Raw genomic sequence first — 23,510 nt, 5'->3', positions numbered from 1 at the left:
GGGGGGGGGGGGGGGTGATCTTCTTAGAGACGAAACTTTAACCTTGTCCTCTTCTTCAATAAATTTGCATCTGTGGTTTTGGTCATGGATTTGATTTTGAACTTCAATTTGTCCTTTTGGTTTTGCGTCCTTACTCCTTAACTACAAGGATGCGGAGATGAGAGATGCAGGCAACAGGAAATGAGTTGTTCCTCATAATGCTTGATTAGTAAGTTCATAAATTATACCGATAATGTAGGATCCAATTGCAACATTGTATTGAATGAAACCATGAGCTCACACGATGCTGTTAATTTTACTCTCTAGTTTCAAAGTAAGGAATTTCATTTGATAAAGTTACAGACACAAGTGCTACAAGTTAAGCACCTTCCATCACATAATTGCAATGGACACTTCCACGACAGCGAAAAAATTAAACCATGAACAATGAGGTATGAACCCCTGGTGATTTGTCATATTACATAAGTTGATCATTCCAGTGCTGGTCAGAAAATTGAATAGTACACAAGTGAGAAGGAATACCGGAAGGACCAACCACCAAACATGGACAAATGTAAAGAAAATGAGTGAATTGCTCGCATCAATTTATCCTTTAAGCTGATCCAAATTCCGAAAACCATTTCTCATGTTTTTCAATGTCAGCAGCTGATACACTTGGTTGAACTTTGCTAATGGCTTCTAAAAAGTCGCACATTGCAACAGGATCCTTAGCAATCTCATCCTTAGACATGCTCTTAATCTCCTCGCGGGTCTTCCCAGCTATCATTCTTCTCATCCCATTCATAGAAGCATCTCGGCAGACATTTGTGAGGTCATCTCCACTATATCCCTCTGTTTTACGAGCCACTTCCTCTATGTCCACATCTGGAGCTACCTGATGTCATTGCCAGATATTTGCACTTTGTTAAGCGAAAGATTCATCCAACAAAAAAACTAGGTAGAATTCCTTCAAACTCATCCCTCAGATGGCAGAAGCATATTCCCATAGCAAAAACTTTTACAAGCTAAAATCCAATTAGATGGGACGCCAGTTGCACAAATAAAGAGACGTACTTTTTATAATGTCGATGCCTTGAGAAATTGGAGAAAAAGCATGCTTGTACAGAATTCAAAACAAAAAGAAAAAGAATATCAAGAATATTCAAATGGAGGCAAGCCAATTTTACTAAAAATTCCTAATTAAAGTCTACACCCATTCTCTATTCCTGCAAAAGCAAAGAACTTAATGAAATATCAAGGATGTAGAGTATTCTTCAAAGTCCAAACATCTGAAACCAAGTCCGCCTGTCATAAGCTGTCTTAAAACTTTCTACGTTCATTTTTGAGTAGCAGTGCCTTAAATATTAACAATTGGAAAGGATGCAACTATAGGTTCAGTAAACTTAAATTTAACATTTTGTGCAAGTAAATGCAACAAGGTAATAAAATATTTACCCATAAAAACAAATCAGAAGAAACTTCAAATATAGATCAACATAACACAACATAGCTGTTAATGAAACAAGACATCCAAGACATAATGTTTTGAGTACAATCACCAAATCCTGCACTAATGCAAACACATCACATCTTTGATTCACAAAAGTCCAATGACATGACATCTAAGCTCAACATCCATGTATTTAGTTTTCCTTTTTTTAAATCACGTAAAGTGAACAGAGCAAGTGTTCGGAGTGACTTTTCCAAAGCCTCGTATCTCAACCTTCACCAAAGAATTGCTATGGCGTTACCTATCTGACAAACACCTAAAAGGATCAATTAAAGAAAACTGCTTTGCATCCATTGATGGCTCAACATCATTTCACAGGTACACGTTCCCATTATTTACTCCAGGGCAAGATAGCTATAACAGTTAGAAGAGAATTTTCCAGATTAGGCTTAAGACAGTCTTTCGTAGAACATATTGTTTCTAAAGGTTTTAATTCATCTGATACAAAAGCAACATAATAACTGTATGTTATATTGCTCCATATCTACTTGGCCTTCTTGTTATTTGTTTCTCCCTTTTATCTCTTCGAAATCTCGATATTATTTTAGGATGCCACAGTAGCCAGGTGAAAAAGTCCACAAGCCACAGCTACCAAGATTGATAAATATGCACCAATCATACAGTAGAATTTCTCATAGTGAACTAATAATCATAGCTTTGATAAGCACAATAAGTACTACAAGGGCAATTACATTCAAAAGAAGCTATAGACAGATACATGATGAGCTAACAGAGACATACGAAAGACGAGAAAGTGGCCTGAGAAAACATTTTCAAAACACTGCTAACCTCGATACTTTTCAAATTGATCCGTATAAGCTCCTTCCGACTCTCAAAGCTAGGTAGGGGGATATATATACGTTTTTCCAAACGTCTCCTGAATTTCCATCAACAGAATTAGGTCAAGGAGACATTCACATGCATCTCAATGAAATAAAGGAAAAGAACGAATACAATGAGACACAACCTTAATGCCTCATCTATATCCCATGGAAAGTTTGTAGCTGCTAAAACCATCACAATCTTCCGAGTGCCATCTTCATTAGTGGCAGAGTTGCTTACACCATCTACCTGAACAAGAAGTTCAGACTTCACCCTTCGGGATGATTCATGCTCTCCTGAACCCCTGAAAAGCAATCCAACCATTATCTCAGGTTCAACCTCAGAAAGAGTGTAAGAAACTACTCAACATACCATAATTAGGTCACAGATTAAGGCACACTGGACCAAGTATTTGGAGACAACAGTACTCATTTCAAAAGGTTAATTCTATCCATTCAAAAAGATACAAGTGAAGGCTTTTATATCCAGCATTAGTATAAACCAACATCATACATAATCTTTAAAAGAAGCATTTAACCAAACAGAGGTCAGCTGCAAAGATTTAGGTAGCATCGAATAATAGACAAAGTCCTCACCCTCGGGAATTACAAAGAGAATCAATCTCATCGATGAAAATTGTACTAGGAGCATAAGCACGAGCAAGATCAAACAAGCACCGCACCATGCGTTCACTCTCCCCACGCCATTTTGAAGCCAAGGTGGCAGAAGAAACATTGAAAAATGTCGTCCCACACTCTGTAGCAACAGCCTTAGCCAAAAGTGTCTTTCCCGTTCCAGGAGGCCCAAACATAAGAACACCCTTCCATGGTCTCCTGATTCCCTGCAAAGATACATACCTGATCAGTAAAAATTGTGACATGATGCATATAGGTTGAAGATACATTATTTCCTCTTTGATAGGCGTGTGAACATAATACTACCATAAAAGCTCCTAGTACATTTAGCACAAAGTTTTTGCTAAGGTAGCCACTTGGTACTGTTGCCCAAATCATATAAGGTCTTCATATTCTCATCATAAGAAGCACGGTTTACTCATGTGTACGTGAATCTTCACTTGTACAAAAGCTACTTTGCAGAATAAGACTAAACACAAAACTCCACAAAATGTTCCTTTCTAATCCAACTATGATACCTGGAAATAATCTGGCATCCATAATGGGAGAACAACTGCTTCCTCCAAAAGTCTTTTGGCTTCACTTAACCCAGCAACATCGTCCCATCTCACACCAGGGGTAGAATCCAAGACATCCCTCTCAAGCATAGCAGCCAGGTCCGCATCAGGCCCCTCGTACTGACCTTTTTTACTCTTCCCATCTTCAGCATCACCATCCTAGCAATTTGCAATAGAAGTTCTTAACATGTAGATTCAGATTCAACTCATAGTTGATGGTCTAACAAGGACACCCATATTCAACAAGTAACAGTTATGGAATCAGAAAGCATTATGAAGCCGATTGTCCTTGTATTCAATACGAACACTTACATATAAGGTAACCACTACAAGCCACATATTAGGATAAAAATAAAACTTGGAGATTGGCACACGCCATAGACAGTCAGCTGATTAACTGACCAGAACAAGCTACATGTATGATAAAAATGACTTTTGCCGCTTGCCACATACAACAAAAACAGTTAGCTGACTAACTAATCACAAGCTTCTAAGCAAACAGAAAAGCAGACGAATTAGCAATGAATAATTTTAAAGAGAGGCAAATTACAGAAAACCCCCACTTGTGGGATTCCACTGGGTTGTTGTTGTTGTTGCAAATTACGGAAAAAACAAAAATCAAAACATAGATTGTCCAATATAATTTACCGTAGAGTCGGTTTTTGTGGATTTTCCAGGTCCTTTTTTCCCAGTAGTTGAAGATCGAACCGCAGAAGTAGCCTTAGTAGAGCCAGTGGTCCTTCCTCCACGGCCTGTGGTTCCAGTCTTTGTAGATCCACGAGCCCAGGCTCCATCTTGTGGGCCCTTTCTCATACCCCCTGGACCGGCTCTTGCAGATCTTCTTGATGTGTCTCGACTTGGTGGTCTCCAAACATCAGGGTCATCCATTGGAGCACCAGATGAGGTGGGGTACTCATCAAGCGGTTGAAAGACAAAAGAAGATGACTTGGTCGAAATCGGAGGTGAATTAGGACGTCTACCCCCCATAGGAACCTCCTTAAAAGCCCTTTTCTCGGCGTCCAATTGTTTCACTACCTCTGTTTCTTCGGAAATTGCTTTCTTTACATTCATCCATTTTGAACGAATCAAAGGGTCATCAAGTGTGTTTAAGTGCCTATGCATAGACCAAAAGAATGGAACAACCCAGTTAAAAGCAGCTGGATTAACTACTGTCAAAGCGGTATAGACAATGTTATAACTAAAGTTAGCAGAACTGACAGAGAACAGATTAAAGCCTTCATCTCACTATGGGTACTCCTTCAAGCTTCAAAATCTTTTTTAAAAATGATAATGCAAGCCTCATCAGATCAGTACACAAATAAAAATTACTTTTTTACTCATCAAAAAGAAAAAATTTCAGCTCACAACTGACAGTAAGTTATTTTCCCCTTTTGCTGGAAACATTACATTTTATACCTTCCCAAAAACCAAAGGAAACCAAACGTAGGAAATGATTTCATTGCGGCAAAAATTTAACAGTCATACCAAACACAACATAAGTTGAAATACACATTTCGCAATTCGGGACGTAACTACATAAATACGTAGACAAATAAAGACATATAGGCAGAAGGGATCTGAGAGAGTACTTGTTGATCTGAGCAATAGCGCCATCGAAGAAGATGACGGAAGTGTCATAAAGGCCTTCAACTGCATATTCTCTTGCCAATTTCACATGATCTTGCAACCCTGCCAGTGCTCCTCCCACCATTATGATTTCCTCAATCACCAAAATTTATTAGATACTTTCCTTGAAAAAATCCGAAAATGTTAGGGTTTCCAAAATTTGGGCGAAGAAGAACAAATTTGAAAAATGAGAGACACACATTAACAAGCAAATCTCTCTATATGGGGAAGACAGAAGACTGGAAGTTGAAGTTGGTTCGACCAGCAATACGCCGACGTTTTAGTGGCCTAAATCTGATGAGGAAGCTGAGTTCAAATGACTACATTGCCCTCCATCTACCTTTACCGTTTGGAAAAGCGCAGAAGATGTTTTGGGATTCCCTTTAATTTGACTGGTTTTTTTCGTTGAGGCCCGTTGAGGATGCGGTGCCCACAAAAAGAGAAAGGAATTGCCTCTTGCTCGTCTAATTTAAATTGGGAGAAGTATAGAAATAGCCAATTTAAACTCAAATTTACCGACCTTTAGCCTAAAATTAAAGAGAAAATTTTACATTAGAATAATTGGGTTTCATACTTTTTAATTTTATAGCTCATATTTCAATTTACAACCAACTAGCCCATAAATAATAGGCTAAGATTCAACATACAACTCCAATAGGTTCTCAAAATTACTATTTAATTTTTAAAAAAGATTCCTCAAGCTTTTAAATTACTTTTCGAATCAGTAATTGTGACTCAAATATTAATTCAACAAACCAACTTCATTTGGATGGTGAAAATTAGATTTTTAACAAGCTTAAATATGTGGGCTTAAATTTTGAATTTGATTTTATGAAAAATTTGGAGTGGGTGTTATTTAGACTTGTTAGAAATAGTATAAGGAGGTTGTATATAAAATTTGAAGTCATTTAATGGAGATCTGGACTGGTTTTGAATAAGAATTGCAACTGAAAATCGTGGAAGAAGTTCGTCTACAGACGCTTGTATAAAGGTGTATAAAAGTGTATAACAGTGTATAAGGTATGTTTCTACACTCATATACAATATTATACAAGATTATACATAATTATACAAAAAACTGACTTCGTCTTCTTTCTTGCGTCTTTTCTGAAATTTAATTCAAATCTTGCTCAAATCTACTCCAAATCACTTCAAATTTAAATTTTGTACTCCTTTTGATATTTTCAATCAATTGGAACAATACCCAATCCAAACAACTAACAAATTCAAAACAACCCATTTTCAAAAGCAAAGCTTTGAATGATCTTCAATGGTAGACTTCTACTCTTCAATTTTCTTTCATTGCAAGCAGGTGACACAAGAGGAGAAGCAGAAAATACACGGTCCTTTGAAGCATATGTAAAAGACGTGAGAAGAAGAGAGAGTGAAAGCAATAGTTTTGAGAACAAAGAATTAACTCCATAGCTTTTAGAAGCAATTGTTGTAAAAACATATATTTTGAATTTGCAAGTGCTTTCAAAATATGTACAATGTGGGCTAGGTGGGGTAAAACTTAAAAATATGGGCCATTTTTTGTTATGGTGTGAAGTCATGTGTATTTTCTTGTAATTCTTTCAAAATTAAACACTTACCAAAAGTAGCTAAAAATCAGAAATACACGCAAGGAAGGATTCTTCCTTCCGAGAATCACGCTAAAGATCTTCCTTCCCTGTTTTTCAAGCGTATCAATTTCACATAGACCAACATTATGTAAATCACGGCCTTCTCTCCCAAAAAATTCTCAAGGATCTCCAAATTTCACTCAAAAATCGATCAATTTCACTGTAGAAGCAATAATTTTCTTTCGCGATTTCCTGTAGATACAGCTTTGATAAAGGAACTATGAACTACAATCAAAATCAATCAAGGAATTAGTGAGTTTTGACCTAATTTCAGCTACTTCAATGGCAAATTTACTAATTTTTATTCAGTATGGTGGCCGATGGAATGTTGACAACAATTTTGTGAATTACAATGCTGATGTTTTAATAGTTACTCCAAATATAAGTCTTGAAGATTTTGTAGACGTGATTTCGTAACAACTTATGCTAGATACTTCATTGAATGTTACTAAAATCAAATACACTATCCAAAACGATTCTCCGCCAATAGTGATACACAATAATATAGGTGTATGTGTATATCTTGAGCTAAAAAAAAGCTCAAAATTTACAATGTATTCCATTTGTATAACATTGAGTGAAAAGGATGTGGACATGATCTGCTACAATTCAAATTCGACTGTGATTTCATCAGAATGTGCACAAAGCTCAATTATACAGGAGAGATACAATGGTGATACAATTAATATGATTGGTTTTGGGATGGAAAAGACAGATAGGATACAGAATCTAATGAAAATACAATAATAACTGACTCTCAACACATAGATATTGAAGAAGGTCAAATTTATAAAGACAAAGCTACAATAGTCATAGTCATGAAGCACTTGGCAGTAAAGGAAACATTCCAGTTGATGTTAGAAGCATAATTATGCAGAAAATAAATTGCTGCTTGTAAGTTTGTTGATGTACACTATTAAGTTATGGTTGTCACCGTGTAGTACTTTATAGTCGTTGCATTTTTTTGTTGATGATAGTGTGTATCAATATATATTATTGTATTTCATGTCGCTTTGTTTATTGATGAAAAGTTTATATCCTTGTCGTAAGTACTACCTAGTAAGCATCAACAACAACTGCGATTAGTGTTTTAAGTCTTCGAGCCTGAAAAAAGCAAAACTTTTCAAGGTCAGAAATTTCAGCAAACTGCACTCATGCCCGCTGAAAGACAAATATTATGCACAACGTCAAGCTACTGCAAAACTCATCGGCAGTCTTCTGATAGACAAGTATAAAGACACAAAAATAATATACACTCTTAATGGCATAATTGGAGACATGAACAAGCAGTATGGTCTTCAAATGACATATATGCAAGCATGGAAATCGAAGGAATATACAGTTGAACTACTGAGAGGGAACCTGAGCGAATCATGTGAAAAGCTGCCAAGCTACTTTTATATGTTGGTTCTTACAAATCCTATGTCGGCAGTAAGTTTGAAAAAAATAGAGGAAGACCTGTTCATATATGCTTTCGTTGCACTATATCCGTCTATAAAAGGATGAGGGTATTGCAAACCGGTTGTTGTTGTAGATGGGGTCTTTCTTAAATTGACATACAAAGGAACATTATTAATAACATCCACACAAGATCCAGCAGGTAAAAATAAGAATAATAATGTAAAAAATATATATATATTATTCATGTATATACTCACATATGTTTATATAATTCAATTTATTAGGTAGTATCCTACCACTCGCGTATGCCATAGTAGATTCAGAGAATAATGCTTCCTAGGAGTGATTTTTCACGAGGTTCAAGAATGCAATTGGGGAAAGAGAGGGAATGTGCATAGTCTCAGATAAGCACTGTCACGTTGGCGCCGGACACAGCTGTCAGGCAAGCCAACATTAACTAGTTAATTAAATCTCCTTTTAATATTTTTGAAATCATAAATTTTCTTTAATTTAACTAGTATTAGATGAGTTTTACGGAGAAATAAAAATGTTTTCCAATTCAATACTGAATATTACATAATCATCCCAGAACCCGGTGTCACAAGTGCATGAGCAATTACTAGGATTTAAAATACAATACAATAACTGTCCAGAATACAAATTTGGATAGAAAGAAAATACAAGTACTCTGAGGGAGACTCTACTGGCTGCGGATTGTCTCATAAGATGCAGCTCACTTAAGTACATGCATCACCCACGCCGATGCGCCCATAAGGCCACTGAACACACATGTGCATGTACAACAAAATGTACGGCAAGTGTAGTATGAGTACGAAAACAACGCGTACCCAGTAAGTATCCCGTCTAACCTCGAAGAAGTAGTGACGAGAGGCCGACTCCCGACACTTACTAGTGGTCCAATGATATGATAAAATGAAATTCTAATTAAGCATGATTTATAGAGATAACAGCAAAACTCAGAACAAGAAAATAGCTGAACAGTTCTTTCATCAATATTAAAGAACCCCAAAATACTTCCTTCATTTAAAACAAATGATCTCTCAACAATGAATTTATACAAATTATAAATAAAAAAAAGGGTTTCCAGTTATATTATCACACATAATTTCCACCAAAGAAGTTCGGCCCAATCCAACATAAATAAATTATGCACTGCCGAGGATCGAACGGCGAACCATAGATGCATCTATTTTCCTGCTCGAGAATCATACATGCGACGCTGTCCCCGTTCGCAAATCATACATGCGATGCAGTCAAATATAAATTTAACATTTATGTCATATCTCTTTCTTGATTCTTTTCAAAATAATGGAAATTCATCTTGAAACTTTTTGAGTAAATTACCCCACTCGCGAAATTACCTCAATTCTTTTCGAAATTACGAAGTTCAAACGGAACCTTTTAAATCTTAAATTTTGCAAATTTCAATTCTTTCGAGACAATTATTACTCAACCTAAATCTTGCTTCTTCTCAAGGCAAACAATAAACATAAATCGACAGTAATATCAACAAGGCATGATGTAAGCCTAAAACTACCCAAACATAGGCATAGCTAGTAGCTACGTACGGACTCTCGTCACCTCGTGCGTACGTAGCCCCCACAAATAGAAGCACATAATAATTTAGTTCACCTATGGGGTTAATTCCCTCTTACAAGGTTAGAAAGGAGACTTACCTCGCTCCGAAGTTCCATAACCGGCTCCAATACCACTCTAACACCTCAAACCGATGCCCAATACTCCAGAACTAGCCAAACAATGTGCAAACCAATGAGAATATACTCTAATACTCATAACAATTCAATTTACAACAAATTCCCAACTCCGCTCGGAAAGTCGATAAAATCGCCCTCGGGCTCACGTGCCCAGATTTTCGAAATTTTTCGAAGGTAAATATTACCCATAACCTTACGAACTCAAATATATAATTTATTCCCAAACCATGTCCAAAATTCATGATCAAAATCTAAGAATACCAATTTCTAGGTTTTTCTTCAGAACCCCAAATTTCCACTAATTTCCATGTTTAAATCCTTATACAAACTATCTATTTGACTTATAATAAGTAAGGATCACTTACCTTGAGTTGCCTGATGAAAATCTCCCCTTGAAGCTCTCCAAAATCGCCCAAACCAAATTAAAAATGGGAGAATAATGGGCCAAGTCCTGTTTTAAAGAAACCTCACTGCCCCAGCGACTTTTCGCACCTGCGGCTCCTTGGCCGCATCCGAGCTTCCGCTTCTACGAATTCCTCTTCCGCATCTGCGGCTATTTTCGCTTCTACAACAACTGGCATGCACCTGCGCCATCGCAGGTGTGCAAATATTTCCGCTTCTCCGGTTCTCAGCGGCCTGGCACCTTCCGCTTCTGCGAGCCATCTCCACACCTGCGGGCTTGCTCCTGCGGCCCTCCTCATGCTGAGGCGGTTACACCAGGTGCCCAGCTGCTTCGGCTCTTCCTCAACTCCCAATTTCAATCCGTTAACCGCCTGGAATCCACCCGAGGCCCCCGGGATACTGTCCAATCACACCAACCAGTCCCAAAAAATAATGCGAACCAGCTCGAGGCCTCAAATCACATCGAACAACGTTAAAACCATGAATCGCACTTGAATTCAAATTTTATGAACTTTAGAACTTCAAACTTCTTCATTCGATGCCAAAACCTATCAAATCACGTCCGATTGACCTTAAATTTTGCACACAAGTCGCATTTGACATTACGAACCTACTACAACTTCCAAAATCGGAATCCGACCCTGACATCAAAAGTCCACTTCCGGTCAAACTCCTCAAAAACCTTCAAACTTCTAACTTTCGCCAGACGACTCCAAAATGACCTACGGACCTCCGAATCCACTTCCAGACGCGCTCCCAATACCAGAATCACTATACGGAGCTATTTCTAGACTCCGAATCCCAAACGGACATCGATAACACTGATATGCACTGCAACCCAAATTTATGAAATTCTTCCCAAAATGCTATCTTCCACAATAGGCCCCGAAATACTCCCGGGTCATCCAAAACCCAATTCGGACAGACGCCCTAGTCTGAAATCATCATACAAACCTGCCGAAACATTCAAATCCCAATTTCGAGGCCGTTTACTCAAAAATCCAATCTTCACCAATTCTTCCAACTCAAAGCTTCCGAAATGAGGATTTCTTCCTAAATCAACTTTGAACTTCCCGAAATTCAATTCCGACCACGCGTACAAGTCATAATACCTGAAGTGAAGCTGCTCATAGCCTCAAACCGCTGAACGACGTGCTAGAGCTAGAAACGACCGAACGGGTCGTTACAGGCACGAAGGCATTAAAAATGCAGCGGCAACATTATCCACAAGTACCTCACTGTGTCTGCATATGGCATATATGGAATAATGTAAACAAATTACAAGAAGAACCATTTGCAGCTCAAAGATATATTCTTTGCTATGGCCAAAGCATACACAGTTGAGAAGTTTGATTACCGCATGGAAGAGGTGAGAGAATTGGTAAGAGGGTCAAATATTACTTAGTCAACGCTGGGTATGAAAGATGGTCCAGAGCACATCCACTGTCAATAGAATATTGATAGTGACTTCAAACATTGCGGAGTCGATCAATGCAACACTCAAGGCTACTAGGAAAGTCCCAGTACTGCCTTTGCTGGAGTACATAAGGCCATTGATCTAACGATGGAACATTACAAACCAAAAGAATACAATAGAGTCATTTACTGATCTTGGGAAAAAATATGATACAATGCTAATGGACAATCTCGAATTGTCACATTGGATGAAGGTATGACTAGGATATGTAGATACTTGAACCCTTTATGTGATTCTATTAAACCAGTGTCCACCTGCACGGCACAGGGAGACCAAATTGATTAAAGCTAACATTGTCTAATATTCATTATTTGCACAAAAACAATATTATAGTGTTCAAGTAATGGAGGGTATTATCTCTATTACCCGAGGCATCAGGTTTTCTGTTTCTTTTCAAAGCTGGTTGGTCTACCTCCATTCCCTGTTTCTTCTAGGGCATGTGAGAAATTAGTCATTATGTAAGCAAATTGTTCAACTTTTAGGCGATTACCAGCATGTATATACGTCATTCAATTTAATGTAGCATCTAAGCCCGCCCTACTGCTAAAATATTGGTTGGTTTGACATGATATAAGCTCTTTTGAATCTTGTAGGCTCTCTATATCTATTTTGAGGGCATTTGCTTTGTCACCACTAACGATACTTGATAATTGTTAGTTTATGAGTCCATCAAACTATAAAGAACCTGGTCCTTTATGAGTTTCCACTGAGAATACTAATGATACAGTAAGTAAATGAGACACGGGATTTTTACGTGGAAAAATCCCACTCAAGGGGACAAAAGCCACGACCTACACTTGTAGGCTTTCAACTCCACTAACTTGTAAACACTCTATTACAAGCCACTTTGTAATGACTCTATTACAAAGACTTCAACTCAACTAACTTGTGATACACTTACCACAAGCCACTTTGCCACTCACTAGTTACAAAGACTTTAACTTATGACTAACTCTAGTCACAACACAAACTCAGAAAGTTTATGGTTTTACAAAGGGGTTCCTAAGCAACGCTTCTAGCTAAGCAATTTAGGAATTACAATAAGAACAATTATAAAGTTACAACTCAACTAAGGACAACAAAATACTCGATTTAGGAACTGGTCCGTAGTAGCGTTTAACTTTGTTCTTCAAGCTCTTGAGAATTAGGTTCACCGTTTGCAGATGACTTGTATGCTTGAAGTGAATTCTCAAGTGTTCAAGTGATGTTTTATTATAATGCTCTTGTTAATACACCCTTGATGACATCACTTGAATGATATAAGCACTTGGTAGGTCAAAGGGCAAGTGACTGCAAAACTGCTGCACTATGTGCACTATTTCTGTGGTAGTCACTTTTCAGCTGTGCACAGTTGACTTTCGTATTGCTGTCACGGAAACACAAGGGATCAGGTCCTTCACTTATTTCTCTATTTTCTACAGTTGCAGCAGTTCACATTAGCTGGAGTCCTGGCTGGAATCCGTTCATTTGTAATGTGTACCAAGTGTGTCAGGTTCCCTATCAGGTTCTTGATAGTAAGTTTGTTAGATCATCAAAACATAAGACAAAGACATTGAAAACCCATAAATTTTCCCTTTTTTGATAATGACAAACTTAGACATTGATAACATGTATTTAGAGCAAAAATAACCAGATGAAGTAACGGGAACTTCACAAGTTCCCCCTGACTTGATGTTTCCCCCTTAATCAGATCCCTGTTTCAATTATACTTCCCCCTTTTGGCATCATTAAAAATAGACAAGCAGGCAAACAGCATAAAGAAGTCTAGCCTAGGTAACTCATGCCACATATGTGCACAGAGCATGATAGAGAAGAGAGACAAAGAACGCAAACATTTAGATAACAAAAGAGGATAGATTTTATATATAAAGCATATGCCTTTGCTTAAAAAGCAAAGTCAGAATTGGACTGTTAAAAACGGGAGTAGTACTGATACATCCCAACCACATCATAGCAAAAGAAACAAAAACATCTGCCAAGTCATAAAAACTAAAAGAGAAACTCCAGAAACTGGTCACTGAAGGGGTTACTTAGGGGGCACTAGGAGTAGAGGGCTTGGAAGCTGCAGCAAGAGTTTGGAGAACTAGGTCTATTCGGCCATTGCCCGACTTTTGCTCATTGAGCAGTTCTGCTTTCAGGTTCTCCATTTGTGCCCTGAGATCAGGTTTTTCTTTTGTCAAACGAGCCACTTCCTCATTTGACTCTGGAGCCCCTTGGGCCTGCTGACCTTCCAGGATAGCATTCCTAGCCTTCAACCTTCGAATCTCCTCAGTTGCACCATTTTGAGCATTAATGAGATATGAGATTGTTGATGTACTGCCTAACCCCCATTCTTCTCAATGCACTCACATTCTTCCAATGTTGTTTGTGAGAAGGTCTGCTTCTTGGTTCCTACCTTGCCTTGCCCCAGTGGCACCTTGAAAAATTTAAACATTTGCATAAGCAGAAACCCATGTGGAAGACCATGATTGCCATCCTTGAATGTTGCTACTTTTTGCATATGTTCAATCATGATAGCAAGCAGGTTGACAGGGTGAAAGCCATCCAGTTGCTCCATTATAAATAGGTCAGACTTAGAAGTCACAGACCTCCTCTCAGCACGAGGCAGCAGAACCTTGTTTACCAATACGAAGAGCAATTGATAAATAGGGAGTAATGCCTTCTTGTGAATCTGGTCCCCCTTTTGGTTAGCATTATCCTTTACCACAGCATTCCGGAAGTTAGACCCACACACATTTTTCACACTAGACACACCAACTGTAGGGACTTTAAGAATATCCCCAAGCAAACACACATCAAACACAATGTCTACCTCATTCACCAATGCACATATGTGGTCGGTATTAACAGGAAAGAGGCGTGCATAAAAGCTTTGAACCTCATCCTCATACACTTTGGGTGCATCTATTTGGAACGGATGACCCCACTGTTGAAACTCAACCAACGCCAAGATTTGTCTCATACCTGCCATATCCGAAATTGTTGGGTCAAAAGTACAACCCAACAGAACCTTTTGGTGCCTTAATCGTTCTGAAACAGAGCTGGATTTACTCCTCATCTTTTTCACAGAACCAAGTTCCTTAACGATTTCGGACTTTCTCTTGCCAGATTTCACACCACTTGATTTTGCTTTTCCCTTAGACTTGACTGACACATCCTCATCAGAAACTGAGGGCTCACTCACAACATCCTTCAACTTTGAACTGGGGGTTGTAACATTCTCTATGGAAGCAGATTCCTTCTTCTTATGGGACCTTCTCACTAGGGAACTAGGTTCCTCTGTTGTTTCCTCCTCAAACTCCACCACAGGAACAACCTTATCACACACTATAACATTGTCTTTCACCAATCTCCTCTTTTTCTTATTACTGCTTTTTCTGCTCTTTTGAAGGTCAGAGTCATAGGCTACCTTTTCTTGCAACCTAGTAGTAGGTCGCTTAGTAGAAGACTTAGGGGTGNTCTGATCTAATACATGCGACTCTAGACTCCATCTTCACTTGGATTTTCTTCACAAAAGCTACAAACACCTCAAAGGTTTCATCTTTAGTTCTGAGAAATAGAGTCCATGTGAATCTGGAGTAGTCATCCACTATCACAAATATGTATCTTTTTCCTCCCTTGTTTTGCACTATCATCGGGCCACATATTCATATGCAGAAGATCGAGTGGATTTGAGGTGCTTACATCCTTTTTAGACTTAAAAGAGGACTTCACATGCTTTCCTCTAGCACAGGCATCACATACTTTCTGTACTTTGAACTTTGACATGGGCAGACCATGGACCAGGTCCTTCTGAATTAGTTTGTTCAGAAGAGAGAAGCTTGTGTGCCCCAATCTTCTGTGCCAGAGTTCAGCATCATCATCAACAGCTTTCAGAAAACTCAGATCACCACTTTGTATGGACTCGAAATCAGCAACATAGATGTTCTTGTATATCTTGTCCACAAGTACCACTTCACCAGTTACCATATTAGTAACTGTACATATCTTGGACAAGAACTGCACCTTGTTTCCTTTATCACAGATCTGAGAGACACTCAAGAGACTGTACTTAAGACCATTGACATAGTACACATTCTCAATAGAGTGAGTGAGTGATTTCCTGACTTTTCCAACTCCAAGAATGTACCCCTTTTTCCCATTGCCAAAGGATACACTCCCTCCTTGCAGGGCTTTTAGTGAAAGAAAGTCTATGGTGTTCCCAGTCATGTGCTTTGAACATCCACTACCCATGAACCATTGTTGACTTCTTCCTCTCACTGTTCCCTACACACAAGGAGATCAAGAGTTAGTTTTAGGAACCCGAGCAAGTTTGGGTCCCTTGTAGTATGCAAGCGGATGAATAAGAGCTCTCTTAGTCCTTGCAGGTAATATGCATTTTTTGTGAGTGGAACCTGGTCCCTTTTAGTAGTTACATTTTCAGCAAAACACTTTGTTTTTCTGAATGGACTGGACCCTGGCTAGGCAATTTTCCTTGAAATGCCCATTGTTTCCACAGTGGGTACACAGCCAGTTATCTGGTACAGTAACATACTTGCTATAGGGGTTGTAAGGGGTTTTCTCCCTTTGGAACCCTATTCCCTGCCTGTTTCCACCATTATTAACGTACATGGCAGTGATAGCTTCTAAGGACCAGGTCCACTTTAGGGACTTTTCAAGATCATTTTTTACTCTTTCAGGTTCAGTCTAGAGATGCTTGTTTTTCTCATATTCAACACACAGACTAGTTCTCACTGACTTCAACTCGTTTTCAAGCCTAATGTGTTGCTCACTGGCTACCTCTTTTCCTTTTCCAAAATTTCCAGGTTTTGACTCAGTCCCTAGTCCCTCAATTGTTTCCCTTAGGTCTGCAATCACTACCAAGAGATCATCTCTTTCATGTTCTATATTAGCAATTTTTTTGGTTAAAACAAATTTTTCTTTCTCCAGCTCGCAAATGGTTTCCTTCAGATCAACTACACACACTACCATATCATCTCTAGTTTGTTCAGCTTCTCCTATCTCTAAGGTCAAGGCATCCTTATCCTCGACAAGACTATGATAGGCATCAATCAATATACTAGCTAAATACATGAGTTTCTTAGGGGAGTAGGATTTTAGATTTCTCTGGACATCCCTGAAATTTGCCTCACTGTTGTCATCGTCTTCATCATCATCTGATTGGGCCATCAAGGCAAATATTGAATCATATTCATTTTCCTCACTTTCAACTGCCATCATGGAGCTGTCGCCTGCATCAGTTTCATCTTCAGACTCACTAGAGGAATCTCCCTATGCTGCAAGAGCCTGTTTCACCACATTGTCAGCAGATCTCTTCCTCTTGAAGTCCTTGTCAGGAACCGGGTTCCTCTTGGCTGCTTTCTCAGGGTTGTACTTGGAGTACTCTTGCTTCAGTAGAGGACAGTCTTTGATGAAGTGTCTAGGATTTCCACACTTATGGCAGAGATCATAGTTTTTTGGTTTGCTGGAGTTGCCCCTTTTTGGTATTCCTCCATTACTTCTGACCATCTTCTGAAATCTTTTGGTTAAGTAATCCATGTCACTATCCTCCTCACTCGAGTCATTGCTATCAGCTTTGAGTACTAGGTTCTTTTCTTTCTTCTGTTCTCTTCTTTCACTGTCTATCTTCCTCTTCATCTCGTAGGTCTTCAGATTTCCAACCAACTCGTCTATGGTCATCTCCTGTAGGTCCTTTGCTTCAGTAATAACATTTACCTTGCTTTCCCAAGAACTGGGCAGGATACTTAGAATCTTTCTCACTAGCTTGTTGCTAGGAATAGTTTCACCGAGTGTAACTCATTTATGATGGAAGTGAATCTTGTGTGCATATCTTGAATAGATTCATCGTCCTTCATCCTAAAGAGTTCATACTCGGTAGTGAGCATATCAATCTTAGATTTCTTTACTTGAGTGGTTCCCTCATGTGCTGTTTGTAGAGCTTCCCATATCTCCTTTGCAGTTCTACAAGCAGAAATTCTATTGTATTCATCAGGTCCTATTCCACACACCAATATCTTTTTGGCACGAAAAGTTTTCTCCACAGCTTTCCTGTCTGGGTCGGTGTATTCTTTTCTGGTTTTTGGCATTGAGAATGGAAGTTCTGCAAGAGCCTTTGTTGGGATGTAAGGACCGTCACATATGGCATCCCACAACTCAAAATCTTCAGACATGATAAAATCATGCATTCTTGTCTTCTACCACCCATAGTATTGCCCATTGAACCTGGGTGGTCTGTACGTAGATTGACCTTCTTCAAAATTTGGTGGAGCAGCCATACCGATCCTTCCTAGCTGTTAGCCTGATAGGAGGAACCCGCTCTGATACCAATTGTTAGTTTATATGATTCCACCAAACTATAGAATACCTGGTCCTTTATGAGTTTCCACTGAGAATACTAATGAAATAGTAAGTAAATGAGACACGGGATTTTTACGTGGAAAAATCCCACTCAAGGGGACAAAAATCATGACCTACACTTGTAGGCTTTAACTTCACTAACTTGTAAACACTCTATTATATGCCACTTTGTAATGACTCTATTACAAAGACTTCAACTCAACTAACTTGTGATACACTTATCACAAGCCACTTTGCCACTTACTAGTTACAAAGATTTTAACTTATGACTAACTCTAGTCACAACACAAACTCAGAAAGTTTATGGTTTTACAAAGGGGTTCCTAAGAAACGCTTCTAGCTAAGCAATTTAGGAATTACAATACAATCACAAAGTTACAACTCAACTAAGGACAACAAAATACTCGATTTAGGAACTGGTCCGTAGTAGCATTTAACTTTGTTCTTCAAGCTCTTGAGAATTAAGTTCACTGTTTGCAGAAGACTTGTATGCTTGAAGTGAATTCTCAAGTGTTCAAGTGATGTTTCAATATAATGCTCTTGTTAATACACCCTTGATGACATCACTTGAATGATGTAAGCACTTGGTAGGTCAAAGGGCAAGTGACTGCAGAACTGTTGCACTGTGTGCACTGTTTCTGTAGTAGTCACTTTCTAGCTGTGTACAGTTGACTTTCGTACTACTTTCAGGGAAACACAAGGGATCAGGTCCTTGACTTGTTTCTCTATTTTCTACAGTTGCAGCAGTTCACATTAGCTGGAGTCCTGTCTGGAATCCATTCATTTGTAATGTGTACCAAGTGTGTCAGGTTCCCTATCTGGTTCTTGATAGTAAGTTTGTTAGATCATCAAAACATAAGACAAAGACATTGAAAACCCATCGATAAATTTTGTTGGTGACCCCTTTGACGAGTTACTTATATTCAGTACTTGATAAAGGTAAGTAGAGAATGGTGTTCCTAAAAGATCGAACTTGCAGCTGTAGAAGGTTTCAGTTGGATGAGTTGTCATGTGCACATGCTTGGGCAGTATTAAAATACAAATACATTGATCACATTGAGTATTGCTTGGTGTACTACACCTAGGAGTACCTATTGAAGACCTATGAAATTCCAATTTATCCGGTTCTTGATGAAAGCGCATGGAATATTCCTGCAGAAGTTCTAGATGAAAAAGTCTTGTCACCAGGCGTGACTAAATCAATATGAAGGACAAGGAAGGGGAGGTGCAATCCAGATATGAAAGGGAACGAAAAAGGTCGACTTCATGTGTACAGTGTGGAGAAAAAGGTCACAACAGGAAAACTTGTAGAATTAATCCAAAGAGAGGATGGAATATCAAACTTAGAATTACTTGTTATTTTTGCTTTACTGGATATTATAGTGATTTAGAAGAATCCAATATATCAAGAATTGTACCAATGTAGAATGTCATTTGGATTTTAGATATAAATAAATATTTGATCTATCATTTAAAATCATGTTGCAAGTGTATTTTTTTAAGTATACATCTGTTTGATTAAAAAAGAAGTATCAGCTATGTATCATATTTGTATCTCTTGTGTATCACCTATGTATCTCTGTGTATCGGTAATTATACATATGTTTGATTAAAAAAGAAGTTGTATCAGATATGTAACACTTTTGTATCATCTCTGTATCTCTTGTGTATCACCTATGTATCTCTATGTATCGGCTCTTACTCATGTCTGTATTTGTATAATAACAAAGTTAACTAATGGAAAACTGTCGTAGCAGCTAGAACACTGTGCAAATAGTTTTAGAAATTTGCAAATAAGAGTGTGGCTTCATCAATACATATTTAGAAATCAAACAAACTGCATAACTCATTGTGAAGAAACTAACTGTGCAGCAACCCAAAACGACTGTATCATCTATGTATCATGTGTGTATCATATGTGTATCATATCTGTATTATATATGTATTATGTGTGTATCATGTGTGTATCTGGAAGAAACAGTGTATCACAAACTACTGTATATTTTTCATATCTTGAATTCATAACATACAATCACGGAAAATACCAAAATAAACTAAACTGCAATACTCTAATATTGCACTAAAACTCATTTGAACCATTATAACAGAATAGACATCTCATTTGCTGTACAAATCTTAAAAGTATTCATAAAATTTAAAGACAAAAAAATTTGATCCGTCTTAGAACAATGACAACATAACAGAACACAATGCAAAATAAAATTATTGAGTTCATCCTACAACAGTGACAAAAGTAACTACTTCTTCCGCTTCCGCGACTTATTTTGTCGGCCAATATTCTCATTATCACTTTGCGCGTTCAGTTCCATCTTCTTTCTAGGATAATCTCACAAGAGAGAACCAAATCTGCGCTGGTGTGCATAGGCGTTGAATTTTTTAGGAGGCATCTTTCCCTTAATGAAATACTCGGCAAATGCTGCCACAAATACACCACAATCACTACAAAAAATAAAAATAACAACAATTATCAAACTGCAGAATCTTAACAAAAAACAGATTGTGTTGTAAGAAATTCATACGCTTCGACTTGTTGAGGCAGTCCTTCAACCAGTTTTACATCAAATGGGGTAATCAAGTCCTTTGATTTGTAGACACAGTGCGCCAATTGATATCTTTTTTGTTTAAATTGAAATGCGTATGCACGAAAAATGAGGCAGCAACACAGAATACTTGCGCATTGAGTTATGAACTTTGGCTTGATGAGCAGCTCCACCGCACATAGAGTCATACACATAAATGCATCTATCCTTAAAGGACGTCACAACCATTATCCAATGCCATTGTTCCACAACATTAATTGGCATTAAGACGTGCTCCACAGTATGCTATAGAACATTGGCATTCAAGACATACCCCTGAATATACTTTGCAATGACATGTTTCAGATTGTACACTTCACTATCTCCACCTGTATCAATAAACGTCTGCCACAACTCATTAATTTTCTCGTCTAAGTACCAATCTGTGGTGGTGAATGTTACAGGTAGGTCTTTGTCATACTTCCCCTTTTTTCTCAAATAATAGAACAAAACATCAATGTGCTGAAACAAAAAATAACAAATAATTAATCACTGTAATAGTATAAAATAGGTAACCAAATGATGACAAATTTGTGTCAACCAATTCCGTGATCTCTCTTTTCATTAGCATTATCAGAGGCAAACCCAAAAAGTTTAAAATTCATTTATCTCCTTTGGAGATGTATTTCAGTAATTAGGATAAGTATTATACTAATAGAGATGTTCGTCAAGCTTAGGCCTTAGAGGTCAAAAGAAAGTTCCATCTGTAGTCACTATTCCAGATGTGACAGTAGAATCATCACAACTTGAAGGCAAGTAAACTTTAAGCAGCTACACTTTTTCATACCAAATTCACAGGAAACAAAGGAAAATGAATGCTGACTACTTCTCTTGTATCAGGAAAGATAGCAATTAATAATATTTTCTAACTTAAGAGGCCTGATCACGTGTACACTGGCTAAAATTTAAAAAAAACTGTAAAAGTAACTTCTTATATACCGAGTCATCCAAAGGCTGACCATTATATGCCAAAGTGTGAAACTATTTTTTGTCTCAACATGATATACACCAAGATCATAAGCAGGATTCAGTTTACTAACGTGATTCGGGTAAATTTTATTCTCGGTAACAGATATACACTAAAGAGATACAATGATCTGATATAAAATAATGCTACAAATGACAATATATTAAAATATAAAACTGAACAAAAGTCAGAAGTTGAAAACATACTTCTTTCTGGACTTTTCTTTTTTGACCCACACAACAAATACATTCAACAAAGAGTTGTTAACATCAGTTCCAATTTTGCTTTGAAAATGATGCTTAATAGCATAAATTTGCTTTTTTTCTTTCGCTGCAACAACATCACTACTGGATACTGAATCAAATACAGTAATGAACGGAGACTGCACGGGCTTTGCAGGACATCTCTTTCTTTTTTTGCATTTGTGGCGAAACTTCAGAAAGTAATTTAGACTGGTACAGAATAATCTGAGATCCAGGAACCTCTTTTTCAGATTGTTCCTTCATCCCCCCTACCGCCGCATCAACATTTGCAGTCACAGAAATAGCGTCAGTCTAAGTTCGGGAACCTTTTCTTTCTCAGATTCTGCATCCATCTCCCCTGCAACCTCATCTGCAGTCTCACCAATAGCGCCAGCATGTGCTACATATGGTGTGAAAGTTACTTTAGCAACGGACATGATAGGGACACCACTATAAGGTTCTTCCATGATATTGACACCTAACTGATCTGCTTCATCGAGCACAAAGTTGTTATGATGATGCGCACTGGTATCTCCTTGAGAATGTGGAACATCTTTGCCTTCACTTCCACCAACCTATTTTTTTTAAAAAAGAATCAAAAACAACAAAGAAAAGAAAAATGAAAAGGGTAGAATGTACAACTAAACACACCTTACAAACATCCATGTCAACATCTTCATTGCCACCAAACTCCATATTGCTCAGAAAATCAACTGGTGTCTTCCTCTGGATGTGCACCATATTTGTCTTCACTTATACGAAGCTATGTTAAAAAAAAAGATACAGTAAGTTAACTAAAAAATAAAAGAAAATGCACAATGAAAAAGAAACACATACCTTGGAATTTATAAACTCAAAGACTTCCTTGAATTTATTAGAAACATATTCCATGAAGGACTTTAACTGCTTATGGAGCTATAAAAGAAAATAAATAAGAAAAATAATAGACTTTGAATATACACTTTTAACAAAGCTTTCAATATATATATATATATATATATATATATATATAAGACCAATACAAACCTGTTTAACATCAGCTTTCAACTTCTACAACTCACGATCATAATCAACAGGTTGGACACTCGGCGCCTTTTATGGTGGGACATGCTCCTTAATCTGTTTCGAGGGTGGCGTGACAAAATCATCGCTATCATAAATAGGAAGTTTTTCCCTGTTACGTGATGTCAAATATTTCTGATACTCATCGTTAACTTCAACAGGCAAAGTAAATCTCCTTAGCTCTTCAATTGTAGGAGAAATATTTTTAAACTGCAAATGTAACAAAAAGTGGTTCAGTCCTAGATGTATTAAAATTGTCTATTTGATGTATCACAATGAATTATAATGTATCATATATGTATAACCTCAATACATAAAAGTTGGTACCTTATTCCCTGTGCTGTTGAAGAAAATAGTAGAGAAGTCATCAAGTGCCGGCCTGTCTATCATTTCCCAATTCAATATGTGCGGTGTATGATCTCCAACGCGAACAACAAACTTCTTATCAACTATAGTGCAACATTCATAGAACTACACCTGTAGTGCCAAAGAAAATCCACCAATCCAATAAACTC

At 37.7% G+C, this 23,510-nt stretch overlaps 1 protein-coding gene across 1 annotated transcript; it reads right to left on the bottom strand.

The window, feature by feature from the left end:
* Nucleotides 236–5,574, bottom strand: LOC109232899 (katanin p60 ATPase-containing subunit A1). The gene is made up of 7 exons (XM_019398589.1): nucleotides 5,093–5,574; nucleotides 4,152–4,617; nucleotides 3,465–3,662; nucleotides 2,908–3,152; nucleotides 2,457–2,615; nucleotides 2,279–2,366; nucleotides 236–874 (listed from the first exon to the last, which is right to left on the bottom strand). The coding sequence occupies exons 1-7, from the start codon at nucleotides 5,212–5,214 to the stop codon at nucleotides 593–595; spliced, it is 1,560 nt and encodes a 519-aa protein (XP_019254134.1). The 5' UTR covers nucleotides 5,215–5,574; the 3' UTR covers nucleotides 236–592.

The sequence above is a fragment of the Nicotiana attenuata genome, chromosome 10, assembly GCF_001879085.1.
Source record: "Nicotiana attenuata strain UT chromosome 10, NIATTr2, whole genome shotgun sequence".
Classification (NCBI taxonomy): Eukaryota; Viridiplantae; Streptophyta; class Magnoliopsida; order Solanales; family Solanaceae; genus Nicotiana; species Nicotiana attenuata.
This window is presented reverse-complemented; position numbering and strand designations above follow the sequence as displayed.

Bases quoted from the DNA above. Each gene is read 5' to 3' on its own strand.
- LOC109232899 (XM_019398589.1), bottom strand. From the start codon at position 5,214: ATGGTGGGAGGAGCACTGGCAGGGTTGCAAGATCATGTGAAATTGGCA. The intron at 2,367-2,456 runs GTTGTGTCTCAT...ATGGAAATTCAG, and splicing joins GATATAGATGAGGCATTAAG to GAGACGTTTGGAAAAACGTA. The intron at 875-2,278 runs GTTAGCAGTGTT...CAATGACATCAG, and splicing joins TCAATTTGAAAAGTATCGAG to GTAGCTCCAGATGTGGACAT.